Below are 20,142 nucleotides of genomic sequence, written 5' to 3'. Positions count from 1 at the left end.
AATAATTTATCCGACCAAAAAAGTTTTAAAAATTGTATTTTTTTTTATTTTAATGAAAGTATTAAAGGTTTTGAACATTACTTATTAACCACATATTTTTTCAGGGAACAAGTACTGACACAACAACTTTTATATAATATGTGGGCACGAATATACTTTTGTGTCAGTTCAAAAAAATCTTATTACTTTCGAAGTGACTAACATGTATTAAATAATAGTGAAATAGAGGGGCGTGGGTTGGCTCTGGCTGTCTACATGAAAAATATGTTGGTACAAATAAAATAATATTATATTCTTTGCCAAAAAAAAAAAAAAAATATTATATTTGTGCCTAGAATTATGAGGGAAGACACAAATATGGTGTCTATTAAACAAAAAGATGAAACAACGAATTTTCCTGTTTGTCGTGAAAAATGTTGTCAGCCAAAAGTTTTTGTGTCCATTATTTTCTACATAGGGCACAATACGTGGTGTCTTATATGAAATAGACACTTTACCTTATTGGTGTTCAATATACAATAGAGACAAAATACCTCATTTGTGTCCTTAATTTTGTACCCAAAGCCCATTTTTCTTGTAATGTTCATGTCATCTACTAGAAAATACCAATGGTACGTATGATATCTCTCTTTCATTCACATCCCATGCATACATACACGTACCATATGATTACTTGATGTATAGTCTCCATATATGTGTTGTATTTGCATGTGTGAAGGTTAAGTAAAGTGGCAATAGAGTGCAAAATGATTAGTTGGGAAAAAGAAAAACAAATAGCGTGGAAATAAGAAATAACTTGAATTGATATCAATTAATTATATAGAGCTAGAGTAGAGTTGCATGCTATATTGAATATGAAGGTTAATTACATTAACACCCCTTGAGATTTATCCAGTTTTCACAAAACCTCCTCACGTTTGAGACATTACACTAACACCCCCTCAGGTTTTAATTCACTTTCACATAACCTCTTTAGTCAAAATTATGCTAATAAACTGACAACTTTACCCTTATAACTAATACTTAAACAATAAAAAACAAGCTTTATAATTTATACAAAAAGTAAATTAAACATTAAAATAGTATCACCATCTTCATCTTCTTTTTCCATGCTAAGAATGCTTATGAACGATGGGATTCTACTTCATAAGCGTTCTGCTTGCATCCATAAGAAAATAATTAACAGCAACAGAGTTTCAGTTTCATGAAAAATTACTTTGATATGCCAAAACAAGTCAAGAGGCGCAAGAGGAATCAACTGAATTTGCAACTTGTAATTAAATTTCTTGCATTTTGGTCTAATTCTATTCGTTCGAACCAAAAAATAAGCAGATGGTTGCTTTTCCTCCTCAAATTAATTTCCAAAGAAAAGAGTAAAACGAGAATTCTTGAAGAATAATGGAGCATAAACCTGCTGAATAACTTATAGTTATCATAACCTTTATGCCCCTCCCATTTTGTGAAAGCTCTGATATCATTGCATTCCAACTTATTGTATCCCTCGTTAGCATCTTCCTGCACACCAGACTGTTGTCTTCCAAATTCCCACACTTTGCATACATGGTTGAAAGAGCACTTCCTATTGGTACTACAAGACTAAACGCATACTTGATGGTACAGGCATGGATTTGCTTTCCTTGTCCAAAAGCACTAAGACTCGAAAAATCTTTGAGGACGCTAGCCGTCGTTCATAGGGCATCCTTCCCCTCCCTTTTATAATGTTTTATTTATTTATTTTTTAATATTTTCTTTTCTATGGAAGAGACTCTAAGAAAAGGCTTAGAGTACTTCGATCTAAGGGAAGACGTGGCACAAAACCGAGCGCAATAGCGTTCTAGGATTCATACAGCATACCCCACTTAGTGGGAAAAGGCTTTGTTGTTGTTGTTGAATATTTTCTTTTCTACATAATTATAAAGACTTTCTTTATTGTTCAAGTAATTAACTATAAGGGTAAAGTTGTCAATTTAATAGCAGAATTTTGACTAAAGGGGTTATGTGAAAGTGAATTAAAACTTGAATGGGTGTTAGTGTAATGTCTCAAATGTGATAGGGTTTTGTGAAAACTCAATATACCTCAGTGAGTGTTAGTGTAATTAACCCATGAATATGAGGTAAATATTGCATGAAATTGTGAAGACCAAAACATGTATTAAAAAGTATCATTTTATGAAAAGTTGGTTTAAACCCAAGAGAGAAGCTCATGAGACTCTCTTAAAGTGAGGCTCCCCACTCTCCAGCATTTTATGTTTTTTGCATAATATTTTATAAGGAAATGCTAATGAGACTCTTTCAAAAATGGGACTCTCTATAGACTCTCCACCACCTCACATATTTTTGGCACAATTCTCGTGTCCACATTATAAATGTGAATAGCCAGGATACTGGAATATCTAGAAAGGCAATTAGGGAATCGGTCTGATTTTATCTCTATTCGTTCCGTTTGAAGAAAGAAAGGATTCCAAAGAAACCATCTTTCTTTTAGTTATAATTGAGCTATGAAAACACTAAGTTGCACAAAAAAATAGTTTTTGCGTCAATTAAGCCCAGAAAGGGGTTTTGTAAGATTTAAAGGGTCCATTAAACGCCTCACGGCTATGTCATAATAGATCCGAACACTTGCCCAAGGTGAAGAGTCAAATCGTTTGGCAACTCCTCGCGGGGGTATGAATCAAGATAATTTTGAATCAGAGCCCTAGATTTTTGCTCATCCATCATTGTAATAATATCTTAGGGTTTATAGTGATTAATGAGTAGATTTTATATTATATATTTTACCCTAATCTTAGTATATTTTGGTTAATATTTTGGAAGAATTTTGATACTTTGAATTGTATTTTCAATATAGGATTTTTGACTTCTTTTGGAGCAAAACAGGATCAAATGGACTAATTTTGGAGTAATTCCAGTTGGAGGACGTTCGTGAGTCACTTAGCTTGATCGTGTCCGTAGGTTAGTGCATACGGGGTTGTCCTAGTCGCTGATCGGAGCGATGTTCAATATGCCCATAAAGCCTCATTCAACTTTAAATGCCACATGACGGGCCTTTCTTTTATTATTTTCTCGAGAATGCCGATCAACACTTTATTACTTGCCTCAGCCTGCCCATTTGCTTGTGGATAATACGATGTAGACTGTTCAAGTCGAATTTTCAAACTTGTCGTATATTCTTTAAACCTCTCGGCTGTAAAGATTGTGCCATTGTCAGTTATGATCATTTCTGATCAACGAATTTGGTCACAATGTGTTCTTCCACAAAGTCGCAAACTTCTTTAGACGTTAGCTCGGCGTATGATTTTGCTTCGACCCACTTATTAAAGTAATCCGTTGCTACCAGTATCCATGCATGCTTGGCAGCCCTGGAAGATGGTGTGATTTTGCCGATTACGTCCATGGCCCATCCCCTAAACGACCATGGTTTAGTGACCGAATGTAATGATTCGGTCGGGACCCTTTGTATAGGACCATGAATCTGACACTGTATGCACCCTCGTGCGAACTCGATACAATCCTTTAGTATTCTTGGCCAAATATAGTTGTGTCGTCAAAGCAACCATCGCATTTTACGTCCGGACCGATGAGCTCCGCAAACCCCTTCATGGACTTCCATGATTGCTTGAGCACCCTCTTGGGGGCCGCGGCATAGCAGTAATAGACCATCCTCACCTTTTCGGTATAACTCGTTTTGATACATGACATAGTTTGTGGCATGAACTCTTGTCTTACGACTGTGTTTACCATTGGGATTGTCAAGATACTGCATAATGGGCTTTCTCCAATCATCTGGTATTGCCTCGACGGCGCAAACATCTATAAGGTATTGTCGGTCTAATAACGAAGGTAAGGATATGACTCTTATGTGTATCACGTCGTCGCGTCAGATGACTTACTGGTTAACTAAGGCCAGGTATAGCTATCGTAACACGGGTATTTCTCGGCCTAGCTTACCCCCAAGGAGTTGTGCACCGGAGGCGATTTGAGCCAATTCGTCTGCGTCGGTATTATGAATCCGGAAAATATGTTCAAATGTAATACCGTCGAAGGATTCGGCCAAATAGCTGGCAACCATGTGGTAGGGTGCCAGGGTACAACTCATGCATCGAAAAGAACCATTAAGTTGGTTAATCACAAGTTCGGAGTCGTCGAGAATGAGGGCACGAGTCGCCCGCAAGTCATGAAGGATTCCAAGCCAGATGATAAGGGCTTCATATTCGGCCTGATTATTTGTGCATTCAAAATCCAGCTTGAGCGAAAAATACCAACGATCGTGGTTTGGAGATTGAATGATAATCCCAACGCCAGCCAAGGATGAAGTACGTGAGCCGTCAAAGTACATCGTCCAATAGTTATCGCGCATTTCAACCATGCCGATTTCGACATCGTTGCCCCCAAAACAATATGGGGAAGGGTGTTGAGCAAGGAAATCAGCCAGTGCCTGACCTTTGACAGCTTTCTAGGGCACGTATTGCAAGCTAAACTCGGACAACGCCATTGTCCACTTCCCAATTCGGCCTTTTACGATTGGTCAGGTGAGTATGTAACGGATGACGTCGGTCTGGGCAATGGCTTGGGTGACCGATGGGAGCATGTAATGCCTAAGCTTGGAGGCGACGAAAAATACAGCTAGGTAGATCTTCTCGACGACGGAATAATTGATCTCCAGTTGATTGAGATTTCAACGTAGATAAAAAATAGCCTACTCTCGTCCGGCGTCGTTGTCTTGCGCGAGGAGGTAGCCGATGGACTCTTCGGTGGCTGAGATATATAGCTTGAGAGGCTTACCGCGCCGGGGTGGGACAAGGACATGTGGTGTCATGAGGGAGACTTTGATTTGTGTAAACGCCGCCTAATGCTCGTCTTTCCACTCAAATTTATCTGAGTCCTTAAGTTTCAAAAGTGTAGAGAACGTTTTCAGTTTACCCACCGAGTTAGCTATAAATCGACGAAGAAAATTTATCTTACCGAGTAAGGACTGTAGTTGTTTCTTCGTCGTCGGGGGTGGAGCATTGATGATTGCACGTGCTTTATTTTCATCCACTTCAATCCCACGATGATGCACAAGGAAACCGAGAAAATTACCAGCTGACACACCAAAGGCACATTTGGCAGGATTCATTTTGAGGTTGTGTTGACGCATACAGAGGAAAGCCTGTCGGAGATCATCCAGATGTGTCTGCCGGCGTTTAGATTTGATTATAACATAATCAATGTAGACTTTGACGATGGTTCCAATTAAATCATGAAATATAGTGTTCATTGCTCGTTGGTACGTGGCACCGACGTTCTTGAGGCCGGATGGCATGACAACCCATTCGTATGTACCGAGTGCCCCCGGGCAACGAAAAGCAGTCTTGTGCACATCGGCTTCGGCAATGAAAATTTGGTTGTACCCGGCATGTCCATCCATAAAAGATAAGATCGCATGATTCGCTACAACATCGATTAACAAATTCGAAATCGGCATTGCATACTCATCTTTGGGAGTTGCCAGATTCAAATTTCTGAAGTCGATGCAAATGAGCAATGCACCACTTTTCTTTAAAACAGGAACGATATTTGCCAACCATTCAACGTATCAAGCTGTCCGAATGAACCCTGCTTTCAAGAGACGAACAAGTTCATCCTTGATGCCGAGTTGCACTTCGGTCGAGAATCGTCGAGGTGGTTGACGGAAGGGTTTACACCCAGGTTTAATACGTAACTCATGCTCAACGAGAGTGCGATCTAAGCCAGGCATCTCGTGGTAGCTCCAAGCAAATCTTTGAACTCCTCAAGCAAAGCACAAAGTTCTGTTTTCATATGTTGGGGAAGCAAAGCACTAATAAATAAAGGTTGTGGGTCAGTGGCCGTCCCAACATTAATTTCTTCCAATGGGTCATTGACTTGGGGCTGATATAATGACGAAGGAATACAGCTGGTTTGATGAATCCAGTCTCGACTGAGCAGTGCATTATACTCAGTTTTGGAGTCGACGATGAAAAAGACCGTCATGTGATTACGGCCGGCGATGTTTACCGCTAAAGGAAGCACCCATTTGGTTTGGGATTTGTCTCCGACAAAACTACTCATTGTGATCCTAGAAGGGATAAGTTCATCGTTAGAGCGACGTAACGCCTTCATGATGTTTACAGGCATGATATTGATGGTGGCTCCACAGTCGACAAAAACTTTAGAGACTGGATACCCTTCAGTATGGGATGTGACATACAATGGCTTCAAATGATGAAGTTTGGCCGATGATGATCGAGGAAATAATTCGGCCAAAGCTGCCTTGAGGTTGTCATCTTTTGTTGTTGACTCGACTTCGGCAACAGTTACAAAATCAATGTGACCGGCTTCTTCGGTAACTACGTCATCGTAGAGGAAATTCGGTTGAGATGTGCTCGGTTGAAAATCAGCGGGCAAAACATGGACCATACTGATTTCCATGTTATCCAGGACCGACATGCCCATCGGATTACGATCCCCCTCTTCAGGCTCTTCTCTTTCCTAGTCACTGACTACTGCATCTGCTTCCGTCGAAGTTGTACTAAGAGACTCATCTGCTCCTTCTTTGATGGTTTGTTCCTACGGTGTCTCTTCAGAAGTCTGTTTGTTCTGTTTAGGTGCCTCAGGTTCGTCTGAAATTGAAATTGTGCCTGGGATTGGTGCCAAGAGATGAGCTTGCTCTTGGTACATTATACGGGCATCCCTAGTGTCGAGATAGGCATCCAACTGTGCGACTTGTGTTATTTTATTAGCCGTAAGGCCGAAGAGAGAAACGACCGAAAAGACTTCGAAATGGTATCGTAAATACTGAAGGTCCTCTAATGAGAAAGGAAGGTATGCCGCATCGCTATCAGTGTATGGGTCGACTTCAAAGCTAAGGACTCGAGCTTTTCGTATGTGCTGGAACCTAGCTTTCAACCCTGGGTCTGAGGTCTTTTGAATAATTTGCTCGGCATCCGGGCAAGTTAGGACGAGATCAATTGTATCTTGACATGATTTCGGCAAACCATATAGATCGTTAGCCGAATGCTTTTTATGAAACTGTCGCATATATTCCAAGGCCTCCCTGAGGAATGGTAGATGTAAATTCCGTCGAATTTTGATCAAAGGTTCTTGTGGGGTTAACGGGGGGAGTTTGCTTTCAGCCTCCTCCCTGAAGTGCTCGAGGCGTGCTTTCATTTCCCTGGGCCGAAGAAGAAGTTTGATCCGTTTATCAGCCTCCTCAAATGTGGTTTCAAAATCTCGATTGACCAGCCGTTTCCCTTGAACCAGCTCTGTCATAATAATTGGGGATGGTCGTTCATCATCATTGGCAACCGTTTGCCACCATTTAGGGACCGAAGTTTCTTGGGCTGCCTGTCGGCGGGCCATACAGTCTATTCTTTGGTGCCAACGTTTCTAGGATTTGGACAGTGCAGTGTAGACGCCTTTTGAAGAGTGATATGTATACCATCGCTGGTCTTGAGGTTCGAGAAGTTTGAAAGTTTTTTGGCTCTGCAATGATTCCGAGCTGCTAGAATTACGTATGTAATAATCTTCGTCATAAAACGGAGCATTAAAGTCGAGGCACCGTCTGACTGAAGGTTTCTCTTCAACCCGTATTTTAGGGCCGAGCCTATCAAAAACCCCTTGATGTTGACTTGCGTCGAGCACCTTCCGCTGTGTTGCGGCTGTAGGTTATTCCATCGTGGCTGGAGATGACTCTTCCTTCAACTCGGTGCTGACATTTGCTTTACACTTTTTGCATAAAATCGCCGACCTATTTTCTTCATCAGTGCTGTAATCTGTCATGGGCTTGACAATAGCGGGTCCCGTGAGAGCTGTAGGTGGTTTGTTTGAACGGAAATCAGCATTGAAACGTGGTCGAGAATTCTGATTCAGAGAGCATTGCGCTGTAACGACCTCTACCTTCCCTTTTCCTTTGTCCCTAGGTAGGCGAACATCTACCATATTTATTATTGCCGTGGGAAATGGGTTGGTATCAACACTCATTTTCTTCTCAGGAAATCTGTTTGCCGTTATCAATCCAGCTTTGGACGTTGTCTCGAAACACGACGCAGTTATTTGTCGTATGTTTGCTTGAATTAGTATATTTGCAATATATCTTTCCTTTAAGCTCTTCGGCCTTGGGAATGTTATGGCCAGGCCGAAGTTTGATGATCTTCGCTGACAACAATTGATCAAAAATTACGTTGGCCTTTGTAATATCAAAAGTATAAACTTTTGACTTTTCATTGTTTTTTCAGTGGCTGAGCGGGTTTTGACATCCTTAGAGTCAATTTGAGTCAGTGCCTTACAAACGGATGGCTTATCTATTACTATCTCAGTTGCGTCCACACTGACGCATTCACCTTCGGTCGATGCATAACTAACAGTGGGATTTTTGTAGATTGTCCCTCGGGATGGAGCTTTCGAGATCTTCTCTTCGCGGAGCAAATAATCATATTGCTCGACATGCTAGGCTAGTTCAAACATATCCTGAAAGTTTACCCCCAAGAATTTCTTTTTGTATTCTACGTCAAGACCGTTCAGAGCAAGTCTGATAAATTCGACTTCGGGGAGAGGTACTCGACACCAATTCCTGGCCGATTTAAATCTAGTAAGATAATCCATTGGTGACTCATCAGATGCTTGAGCCATCCTTTCTAATGAGGACACTGACATTTCCATCCCTGGCCGATAAAACTGCTCATGAAATTTCTCGACCAACTCCTCCCAGCTCTGGACGAAATTCGGTGGGAGATTGATATACCAAGCAAATGCTAAACCGGTCAACAAAAAGTTGAAAAGTCGCAGCTTGTAAAAGTCGCTATTGACATCCCCGCATTGCGCGGTGAAACGAGCCACATGTTCTAACGAGGATAAAGATGATTCTCCGGCAAAAAGGCTAAAATCTGGGATTTTGAAACCTCTAGGGTATTCGAACTGTTCCACATAAGCTGGATACGAATGTATAAATTTAGGGAACTTCGGCCATTTTTCATGGCCGAATCAATCATCCGCTGAACCTCGATCATATCAACGGGTGTGGCTTCTACTCTATGGTCGGACCCGCCTGGCCTACTATTCGATCCTCATCATTTTTCAGAGTCAATTGGCTTCGCCGAGCAGGAATTGAGTCGGCCTGTACAATTGGTGGCAAATTATTTCTTGGTGGCAATTGCTGAAAAAGATCGAAAAACCTGTTGTTGCTGACCTTACTAACCAGTATTTTGAGCAATCTGGTTTGTGTCTTACTGGTACTGCGTATCACGTCATGCAGTTTATCGATTCCTCGACTAAGCGTATGTTCAACCGTCCGAGACTGCTCGTCAAGTCATTTTCGAAGAAACGATCTTGTTGGTGGATCAGATCCTTCGCCACCGTCATCGTCACAATCCTCCACTATCCCTTCATTAAGAATGCAGGTGTTTCTGTTAGGGACTTCTAGATTGCGAAGCTGACCGCCGAGATTAACTTCATTTTCTCGACGAGTAGCGCTTGTGGACTCAGGTGTCACGGTAAGGGGATTATGCGTCTGTGGCACACTTTGTCCTATGTTCTGAATTGGCAAATCAGTTGTTGATTTTCTCATAGCTGTTTTCTTTTTTACCGATCGCGTTTCAATTGGCATGAACTCCGTAGTTTAGCACTAGGTCCCACTGGGTGTGCCAAAATGTTGACCCTAAAAACTACCAAGCCTACGTGGCACGCAAGCCGAGTAATCTATAAGATAACTACGTCCTTCGGTTGAATGCGGGGCATGCCAACTCGTCGGTTGAGCTCGACTGAGAGTAAAATTTGTTAATGTTGCATTGGGTGAGCGGCTGACTTCTGTGTCTTGCGATTGCGACCGAGGAAAGAACACGTCTCGACCTCTTGGGTTCTCAAACTTGAAGACAAGGCTACTATTCTTACGAAGTTCACGAATCGTCGTCGCTAGATTTGGTCACAGTGATGGTATTCGTCAGAATAAACTCATGCCAAATCGACACCAAAGTGTAAGGGCACAAATACTCAAAGCGGATATAAGTCTTAATAATGAACGTGGTTCGGCCGTCTGAATGCCGAACTCTAAATCCCACTTGAGAGTGTCCAATCATAAAATAACTCGGCATGCAATGCGTCGAGCTCAGTAAGCTGTAACACCTCACTTCGCCAAGAAAGCTAATGAGATGACCTCGATCAATAAGGATTCGGAAACCCTTCTCGACCGGGACTTGGATAGGTAACCAACCAACCTCGCCGCAGTGCTGTTGATGCCAACGAAAGATGCTGCGAGATCGGCTGATTCTACGGCGACAGAGCTATCTATGCCGACTGAAGATATCACCGGTTGCTTTCACAGTACTGTTGATGCCAACGAAAAATGTGTCAGCGAAAGGAGAAAATAAAAATCTCAAAGTTGTTGAGAGAGTTTGCGCAAGACAGTCGTGTGTTGAGTTGGAGGAGGTTGAACGATGCACAGCCTCCTCTATTTATAGCACTAGATACCTTCTAGGTCGAGTTAAAACCCTACTCAGATTATGACTTCTTCTCCTAATCAAACACCATCTCGACCAGTCCTACTTTCACTATGATTTTGAACCCAGTCCTTTATCAGGTCGGATTCACTTCCGGGTTATTCATATCCATATCTCGCCGAGACTCCTTATTGTGCCAGGATTCGATTACTCATCTTGTAGCACAACCGACCTAGGTTTGGAAGCCTATGAACTAAACAATCCATGATACCTTTGTTGTAAGGCCTTCTGGGCCGAGAATGATTCTATACTCGGCCCAAACTAATATTTTCGGCCCAAACAGATGTTCAATTGAAGATCACCACTACAAAAATTCATTTGAAAAGGAGAACGTTAAAACCTTTAAACGTTTTAAATAAATGGACAGTTCATCATCAATATGTTACTTGGTACCTAGACTGTTAACTTGTTCTATACATTTGAATAACTAAATAAGCTCCGATTGAAATGTTTTTATGAGTGATCTAAAATGAAGATAAATGAATTTAACGATTCCAATTGTTAAATTTATACGATCAAAATACGCTAACACGAATAGGAGAAATGTGCAACCTGAAGTAAAGCTCATGAGCTTATTATCCTAAGTCAGAACAATTTGATATGATCCCTTTTTTTATGTCCCCATGTCCCTCCCATGTGGCAACTTGGGGGCGTAAAAAAGGAAAGGTTTCTTTTTGTATATTATATGGATGATCCGATCCGCAAGGACCGTGATTGGGAATTGTTTGATCATCTTTCTCCTAGGAACTGTCCACTGCCACTAAATCACCACCCCCTAAGTCAAACTGGTGCCTGTTGTTGCACCAGGGGCCGTTGCGTTGGGTGCTAAAGCATGGGTGTTTTGTAAACATGAAATGCACCAAAACCAAAGCAAGCCACCCCTGATAAAAATAAATGAATTCCAAAGATCTTAGGCAAATCCAAAGGGGGTTTTCATGTATGTTGATCCGTAAATATTTCTAGATCCTAATACACCCAATGCCATATTGTAAAAAAGCACAAGCCCGAACACACAATATGTGCCCCGAACATGTTGAGCTCCGCATATTCTTGTGCAGTCAAGGGGGGCCGATTTCGTAAAAGATTAAATTAGTAAATGAAAATTCACTGAAACCAATCTTTGTGAGATTGGATTTAAAAAAGTGTAGGCCTCGGGCAATTTGGCGACAAAAAAACTACTTGAATAAAGAGCAGAATTAAGACAGATACAGATCAAACTAAATATATTAAGCATAACAAACATTTTGTTCTTGAGGATAATTGTATTTTCTTTATTTTGATTGAGTTATTAATAAATTGAGTTTTTTTACCTCCCACAATTAACAATAACACATAATCATGCCATGTAGGATTTGAACCTATGACATCGGGTTTTGGATACACACGTTCTACCAAACTGAATTAAGAGCGCTTTATTATCACAATAAAGGGCGAGGGTTTTTACGGAACTTCTCCCTAATCAACAAATAAAATTCAATTAATGAAATAAAAAAAATGTGGATGATTTGTAATGCATTGTATGTCCCATAATAATTAATAATTCCCATTCTTCTACTCTTTCCCGAGAGTCGATGACTATTCATAGCTATTATGTTGACACCAGGTAGGAGAAATGGAAGTTTGGGCTCTAGAAGGATTGGTGTTGCTCATATTTTACAAGAGATGCTTACTTATAAATCTATCATATTAGAACTCACCAAGAAGTACTTGGTACTACAATCATTGGAGGAACAATACCTAAACCCAAGGATGCTCTAAAATCTTTTCGATTGCTCATTCGAGAACTACAATACTTTGATAGAGAAAGGAATCTGAGATGGAATGATTTAGAATATCGATTTATTAGTAAAAAGTCATCTCCTACATTTGAATTGCCGAAACAAGAACTTTATGTGAGAGTCGAAGCCCCAAAGGGAGACACACGTGCTACAATGCTCAGGACAAAGGGTCACGATCCCGCAAGGGTGAGTGAACTCAAAAAACTTGTCCTCAATTCAGATTGTAGGTTGCAACTCACCTACATGAAGTCGGAATCACTAGTAATCACCAGTTAGCCATACAACGGTGAATTCCAATTGTTAAATTTATACGATCAAGATAAGCTAATGCGAATAGGAGATATGTGCATCCCCACATAAAAGATGCAAGCTTATCTATCATTTATCCCATCATTGGAATCTTCGAATGCATTCTTTCATTAAAAGGTCGTACCCAGTGCACAAGGCTCCCGCTTTACGCAGGGTCTGGGAGAGGTGAATGTCGGCTAGCCTTACCCCCATTTATGGAGAGGCTGCTCCCAAGTCTCGAACCCGAGACCTACCGCTCATGGGCGAAGGCACTTGCCATCGCACCAAAGATAAAAATAAAAAATAAAAAAAAATAAAAAAAACTTGTTTGTTTTCAACCAACAAGGACAAGAGACACTTGTCAACGTGAAAAACGATTTAAGCATATTAAGGGTGAAAAGATGGCTCTTAGCAAAAAAATGTAGTAGGCCCATATGGGTAGTCCTAAATTGCGTGCCCAGCTAATTTTAGTAGTTTAAAATTATCAAACTAATTTTTTTCTTAACAAGTTGCAATGGGTTACCAGCGTGTTAAGTATTAACTACTGTGAGAAAATATCAAAGATTGATCCAGAAAGCAGAAAATGAATCAAGGAGGAAGAACACAAAGAAAGAAATGAGTCTTTAAAGATGACTATTCATTCAATACAATGATATATCCTACGGAGTCTTTTAGAAAGGTTGCATATATAGGCACCCTTTAACCGACTACAAAAAGGCTAAACATGACTCACCAAACTTTATCTAAAATAACCATTCTTTAACAAACTTTATAAAAAATAACCATTCTTTAACAAACCCCAACTGCCTTTGCTGACATGGTAGATACATCTTTAAAAACTTGCCATGTGTCCTCTCTTATCATCCCCCCTAATTCTCAGGTAGGGTGACCAATGCTGAGATTGCAACAATGCTTGTAAAATGCAGGTCCATGAAGGCTTTTAGTGAAGACATCAGCCGTTTGATCATTGGTGGGAACATATTGAACCAGTAAGTCTTTCTTTTGAACCTTCTCTCGAACAAAGTGGAAGTCAGTATCAAGGTGCTTAATCCTGGTATGAAACACTGGATTAGCACACAAAGCAAAAGCTGAGAGATTATCACAATGTAGGAGAGGTGGCAATAACAAAAGCTAATGCAAATCTTTCAACAGAAGACGTATCCATGCTATATCAGCAGCACAATGAGCCAATGCTTTATATTCTGCCTCGGTGGAACTGCGAGAAACTGAAGATTGTTTCTTAGACTGCCAGGAAATAGGATTGTTACCCATATACACCACAAAGCCAGTTATAGATCTTTTAGTATTAGGATCAGCTGCCCAGTCCGAATCAGAAAATGCAGTGATAGAGTAATCTGAAGATGCAGTGTATGTAAGACCACAATTGATAGTGCCTTGAATATATTTGAGAATTCGTTTGACAAGAGCATAATGAACCTCAGTGGGGCTATTCATATATTGACAAGCAACATTCACAGAATATGAAAGATTTGGTCTTGTAAAAGTCAGATATTGGAATGCACCTACTAAACTCCTATATGTAGTTGGATCAGCCAAATGAGTACCCTCATATGCTAGCAATTGAGTATTTGGCTTACATGGTGTTGGGGTAGGTTTGCAAGTGTCCATTCTAGCCTTGTGAATCAAGTCCCGAGCATACTTGGATTAACTGATAAAAATATCCCCATTATCTTTATATGTAAGTTGCAGTCCCAAAAAATATGAAAGCTGTGCCATATCTTTTAATTCAAACACTTCACCTAATTCCTGAATAACTGTGTGAACTTTGCTTGCATTTGAGCCTGTCAAGATTATATCATCAACATATAATAAGAGGACTACCACATCACTGCCATCATGTTTGACAAAAAGACTCGTATCTGACTAAGACATCTGAAATCCCATAGCTGGTAAATAGCCTGTGAATTTGGCATTCCAGGCACGAGGTGCTTGCTTTAAACCGTAGAGGGATTTAACCAATTTACAAACATACTCAGGATGATTAGAATCCACAAAACCTTGGGGCTACTTCATGTACACCTCCTCTTCCAAATCACCGTGCAAAAAGGCATTTTTAATATCAAGTTGTCTTAACTCCCATTTGTATTGAGCAGCAAGATAAATAATTAAGCGCACAGTTGTATGACGTACAACTGGACTAAAAGTCTCAAAGTAGTCTAAACCAAGTTCTTAATTATAACCTTGTGCTACTAATCTAGCCTTATAACGGGAAATGGATCCATCAGGATTCTTTTTCAATTTAAAAACCCACTTACTACCAATGACAGAACAATGTGTAGGTGGAGGAACAAGAATCCAAGTGCCTTGACTTTGTAAAGCATCGAACTCCTCTTGCATCGCAGTTTGCCAATGAATATTAGTTGCAGCAGTGCGAAATGAAGTAGGTTCGGCAATATCATTTAGTGCAGCAACAAAGGAGAAACCATGATGACAATGATCAGAGGGATCTAACTGCAGAGTGTGTAACTCAGGGAGTGTTGCAAGAAAACCAGTATAATTCTTCCTGGAAATAGTACCAGTTTGTAGTCTGGTTTGCATTCTTGAAATCGAAGAAGAATGAGAAGAATCATTATGTAAGGATGAAGAAGAATCAAAAGGAAGAATTACCTCCAACTGTGCAGGATCAAGGATAGGTAACACCAAAGCTATTGAAGAAGATGAGGGAGTTGTTTCAGACAATGATGAAGACCCATTATGAGTATCATTCCTTGAAGAAGTGACAGATGTATCAGTAGCACTTGAAGTAGGTAAATCAATACTGTGATATCCCTCAACACCCTGTGAATTAGGAGAGATAGTGGAATCTAATCTTGACTGCAGTGGAACAGGAATTGATACCGGAGATTGTGAAGACTGAGAAGTAGATACTTGATCAGAAGAACAATTTTATGCAAGAGAGACACATTTATATGGAAACATACTTTCATCATGAAGAACATGCCTGGAAATAATGAATTTCCTAGTTAGAGAATGAAAGCAAATAACTCATTTATATCCTGGAGCATAGCCCACAAAAACACATAATAAAGCCCTTGGTTGTAACTTGTTTGCAGTATAAGGTCTAATGTATGGATATACTGCAGTACCAAAAACTTTGAGACCTTGTAACTGAGGATTAGTATTATACAACTTCTGATATGGAGATTTCATTGCTAACACTGGACATGGCATTCTATTTATTAGAAAAACAGAATGAGCACATGTATAATACCATAGGTCTTGAGGCAATTTTACAGCAGTCATAAGAGTAATGGCTGTCTCCACAATATGTCGATGTTTCCTCTCAGCAATTCCATTTTGCTGACGGGTATATGGGTAAGAGAGCATATGAATGATTCCTTTGTATCTTAAGAAGTTCTCAAATCTGGTACTAACATATTCACCACCACCATCTGTTTGTAAACACTTAATACCAACATTAAATTGCGCCAAGACATAACTGTAAAACCGTTGAAAGACATCAAAAACCTCTGATTTATTGATTAAGGGAAATATCCATACAAATCTGGTGAACTCATCTACAAAACTAACATAATACTTGTATCCCTCTATGGATTTAATAGGTGATGGCCCCCAAAGATCAGTATGGACCTTTTGAAATGGAAAAGTACAAGTTTCTGTTCTATCAGAAAAAGGTAACCTAGACATCTTTCCAGAAATACACTGAGTACATAAGTGTTGTTGATCATCAGGAATACAAACTATATCAGATTGTTTCAACATTGCAGACATGATTGCATTGCTGGGATGTCCAAGTCTTTGATGCCAGATTGCTGTTTTCACTTTCTGTCCAAGTAAAGCTACTGATTTATTAGATGACTGAGTGGAAGAACCTGACAGCAACTGAACTGGTATCCGAAACAACTCTCCCCCATTACTCCTTCCGTGGTAAAGAACAACTTTGGTTACCTTGTCCTGCACAAAGAACTCATGATCATCACAAATGAACCAACAAAAATTATCTTTGCAAAGTTGTTGCACTAACATTAAATTCACAACAATAGTTGGTACATGTAAAACAGTTCTTAGAATTAAAGAAGTAGGGAGAGTATTTAATATGGTAGAACCAATATGCTGAATTGGCAAACCTTCACCATTGCCAATAGTAATTGTATCAGTGCTGTGATATGGTGTGACTTGTTGAAGTGAGTTAACATCAGCAGTCATATGATGGGAGGCACCAGTGTCAACTATCCAGGAATCTTGAGGCAAAATTGTAGATGGACTGTGTGCTTGCATAATTGTTAAAGAAGGGGCAGGTGCTGTGCCTTGATATGCAAAGTTATTACGATGATGACAATCCAAAGCATTATGACCTCATTTCCCACAGATTTGGCACTCAACAACTTGACCTCATTGATTGGGATTAGTAGATCGTTTCCAGCAATTAGGAGCTGTATGTCCTCTCTTAGAGCAGATTTGGCATTCAGGCACAATGTAGCTTCTAGTCTCTGTGTTGCTAGACCAAGGTTGCCAATTATTTGTACTGGACTTAGTACCAGATGACTGTCCTCTGTTATTTCCAAAGTTTGAGCCTCGATACCCTCTATTAGATTTCTGTCCAAAAAATGGTCTGGAACTAGCATTAGAATTATTGAAGGGCCTAGGAGCAGGGCCATTCCCAACAAAACCATACGAGTTAGAAAAATCCGAGTACATAGATGAAGGCCGTGGCATGACAAACGAACTTGAAGGATATTGAGCAGGAGAATGCATGAAACCATTAGATGGAAATGTTGTTGCTGGAAAAGAAAAACCTTGAAAAGTAAAGGGTGAAACAACAGAACCTGGAGGCTGATATGGTAAACTCAGATTGGAACCCTCACTAGGTACTCTAGTAAGTGTCCCACCAGTAGTAAATGGAACATTACCAGAATTACTAGATGATCCTTGAGACTGCATAGACTGAGAAGATGATCCTTGCATATACAATCCAGAAAAAGTATTAGGCAGAGTATTAACCATAGATTCAATTTCCCTTTCAGCACACAACAATTGCTCCTTAAACTCTTTGAGTGTAATAGGATTGTCTCTAGTAAAAATCACAGTTCTTATAGTAGAGTATTCTCTAGGTAATCCAGATAATGCAGCCACCACAAAATCATTATCAGAAATAGATTCATTAGCAGCAATCAATTGATCCTTTATATTTCTCAACTTAGACAAATATTGATCTATTGAATCACCTCCTTTCTGTATAGTTTGAAACTCAGTCTTTAAGGTATTCACCCTAGCCTTCGAAACTGAAGCATAACGATCTTGAAGATTAGACCAAGCACCATGCGCAGTTTTATAGCCCAATACATGTTCAATAGATTCATTAGACAAAGTAGCAATCAATAGACTCAAGAGTACTAAATCAATCGATTCCCATTCAAGAAAAGCCTCAGTAATCATATTAGTAACCCCACGCTCTGAATCAACCACAAATTTAGAAGGACAAACAGCGGTGCCATCAAAATGACCAAACATCTTGTACTCTTTCATAACCGACTTGAACTGATAAACCCATTTCGAGAAGTTCTTATCATTCAACTTGATTGTAAGCATACCCAAAAGACCTTCAACTCGAATAGTATTAGACGCCATTACTACACAGACTATTCAGAATTCAACAGCACAGATACACCAAAGAACAACTTCAACTCCACAGATATAAGAACACCAAAAAAAAAAAAAAAAGAGCTCAGATGGCTTCTGACCCAAACAACAAACAATCTTGAAATGGCTTCGTGCCCAAACAGCAAACAATCTTGAAATGGCTTCGTGCCGCAAAGAAACAATCTACTACTTCACAGAATCAAAAATCATACAATTTTGCAATGAATTGAAACATATAACCTGAGAATTCCAGCAAATGTCAAGAAACCCAATTGCATCGACTTCAAATTCCGGATGCCCACAACGCTGATGGACCTCAGAAAATCAAGCATTCGAACAATCGTGAGATCACAGCAAAATCACTGGCTCTGGATACCATATTAACTACTGTGAGAAAATATCAAAGATTGATCAAGAAAGTAGAAAATGAATCAAGGAGGAAGAACACAGAGAAAGAAATGAGTCTTTAAAGATGACTATTCATTCAATACAATGATATATCCTACGGAGTCTTTTAGAAAGGTTGCATATATAGGCACCCTTTAACCGACTACAAAAAGGCTAAACATGACTCACCAAACTTTATCTAAAATAACCATTCTTTAACAAACTTTATCTAAAATAACCATTCTTTAACAAACCCCAACTGCCTTTGCTGACATGGTAGATACATCTTCAAAAACTTGCCATGTGTCCTCTCTTATCATTAAGAACCTGTTAGTCACGTGGTCTTAATGTGTGACCCGATAACATTCGGAGTAGTTATGTGTTGATCCGAAACACATTAAATTCATGTCGTTTTGGGTTGGGTTAACATGTCATGTAAGAAATTGCCAAGTCTTAAAGAAACCCTAATTTGTTAACCGTTTCTTCTATTTAGTATCTAAGGGACACTTCGTGAGATGAATTTTGTAACTTTTTCAATGATCTGAAGAGTTTATATTTCAATTCAATTCTTAGCAAAAATTAAAGAAATCCAAAACTATTATGGCATTTAATTGCAATGAAGAGAGTAAATGATGTTTCAAAAAAAAAAAGAACTTAAATATCTACTACTAGAGATCATTTTTAAAAGAAGACCTAAAAGATAAATAGTTGGATCGTTGAAATACAATGTAGAGTCAATCCCATGAATGTATTTACGTTGAGAGATTTCTCTAGACCTGGTAATTTCTTACACGACCTGTTAACACGACACAAAAATAACGAGTTCTAGGACAACATGATAATTAATCAGGTCGTTGTCGGGTCACCCGTTAATAATGGGTCATTAACGGGTTTACACGTGTGTAAGCCATGGGTACGTAACCTGTTTCGACCTGTTAAGAAAAACAATTATTTTGATGAATTTAAAGTTATACTACCTAAAATACTTACTATAAAATACAATAGCCATAGTATACATATTGTATAGTAAATATATATTATTCTAGATAAGTTAAAAAAAATTAGGTTTTATTTATTTATTTATTTTATTATGCGAGTTTCTTATTATCATTACTGGGATAAATTTTACTTGACCTATTGTCCAAAAATCAAATTAGCTAACATAGTATTAGTAAAGTAAAAGATAGACTTTCAATTTCAGGGTCAACGATCTAACTAAATTTTTTAATCTCTCTCATATGGTCATACTCATGAATGCTTTACCAACTTCGAAACCTGATACCATAATCCATATTTCTTAAATTTATATTTAACCATCGATTGCGTTTACGCTATTTCTTTTCATCAAATTTCATTTTTTCAAATTTTTCTTTTTTTTAAACATTATCTTTTTAGCAAATGTAGAAAAATGAACAGTACGAATCGTTGATATCATGTTAGCATCTGTCGCTCTTATTGTATCATACATACATACATATATATATTATTTTTTATTTTCCACACTTCAACATTAATTAACATTTATGTGCTACTTGAAAGACAAATGTGTTGTTATATTTTGAAGTAATATTTATGTG

The 20,142-nt window shown here is 39.1% G+C and overlaps 1 protein-coding gene across 1 annotated transcript; it reads right to left on the bottom strand.

The window, feature by feature from the left end:
- Nucleotides 1-3,544: 3,544 nt before the first annotated feature.
- LOC139194685 (uncharacterized) lies at nucleotides 3,545-4,366 on the bottom strand. Its single transcript, XM_070819584.1, has 2 exons — nucleotides 3,949-4,366; nucleotides 3,545-3,828 (listed from the first exon to the last, which is right to left on the bottom strand). The coding sequence occupies exons 1-2, from the start codon at nucleotides 4,364-4,366 to the stop codon at nucleotides 3,545-3,547; spliced, it is 702 nt and encodes a 233-aa protein (XP_070675685.1).
- Nucleotides 4,367-20,142: the final 15,776 nt, after the last annotated feature.

This window comes from Malus domestica, chromosome 03 (genome assembly GCF_042453785.1).
Source record: "Malus domestica chromosome 03, GDT2T_hap1".
Classification (NCBI taxonomy): Eukaryota; Viridiplantae; Streptophyta; class Magnoliopsida; order Rosales; family Rosaceae; genus Malus; species Malus domestica.
The sequence above is the reverse complement of the archived record's forward strand: the minus strand, read 5'-3'. Positions and strand labels throughout refer to the sequence as shown.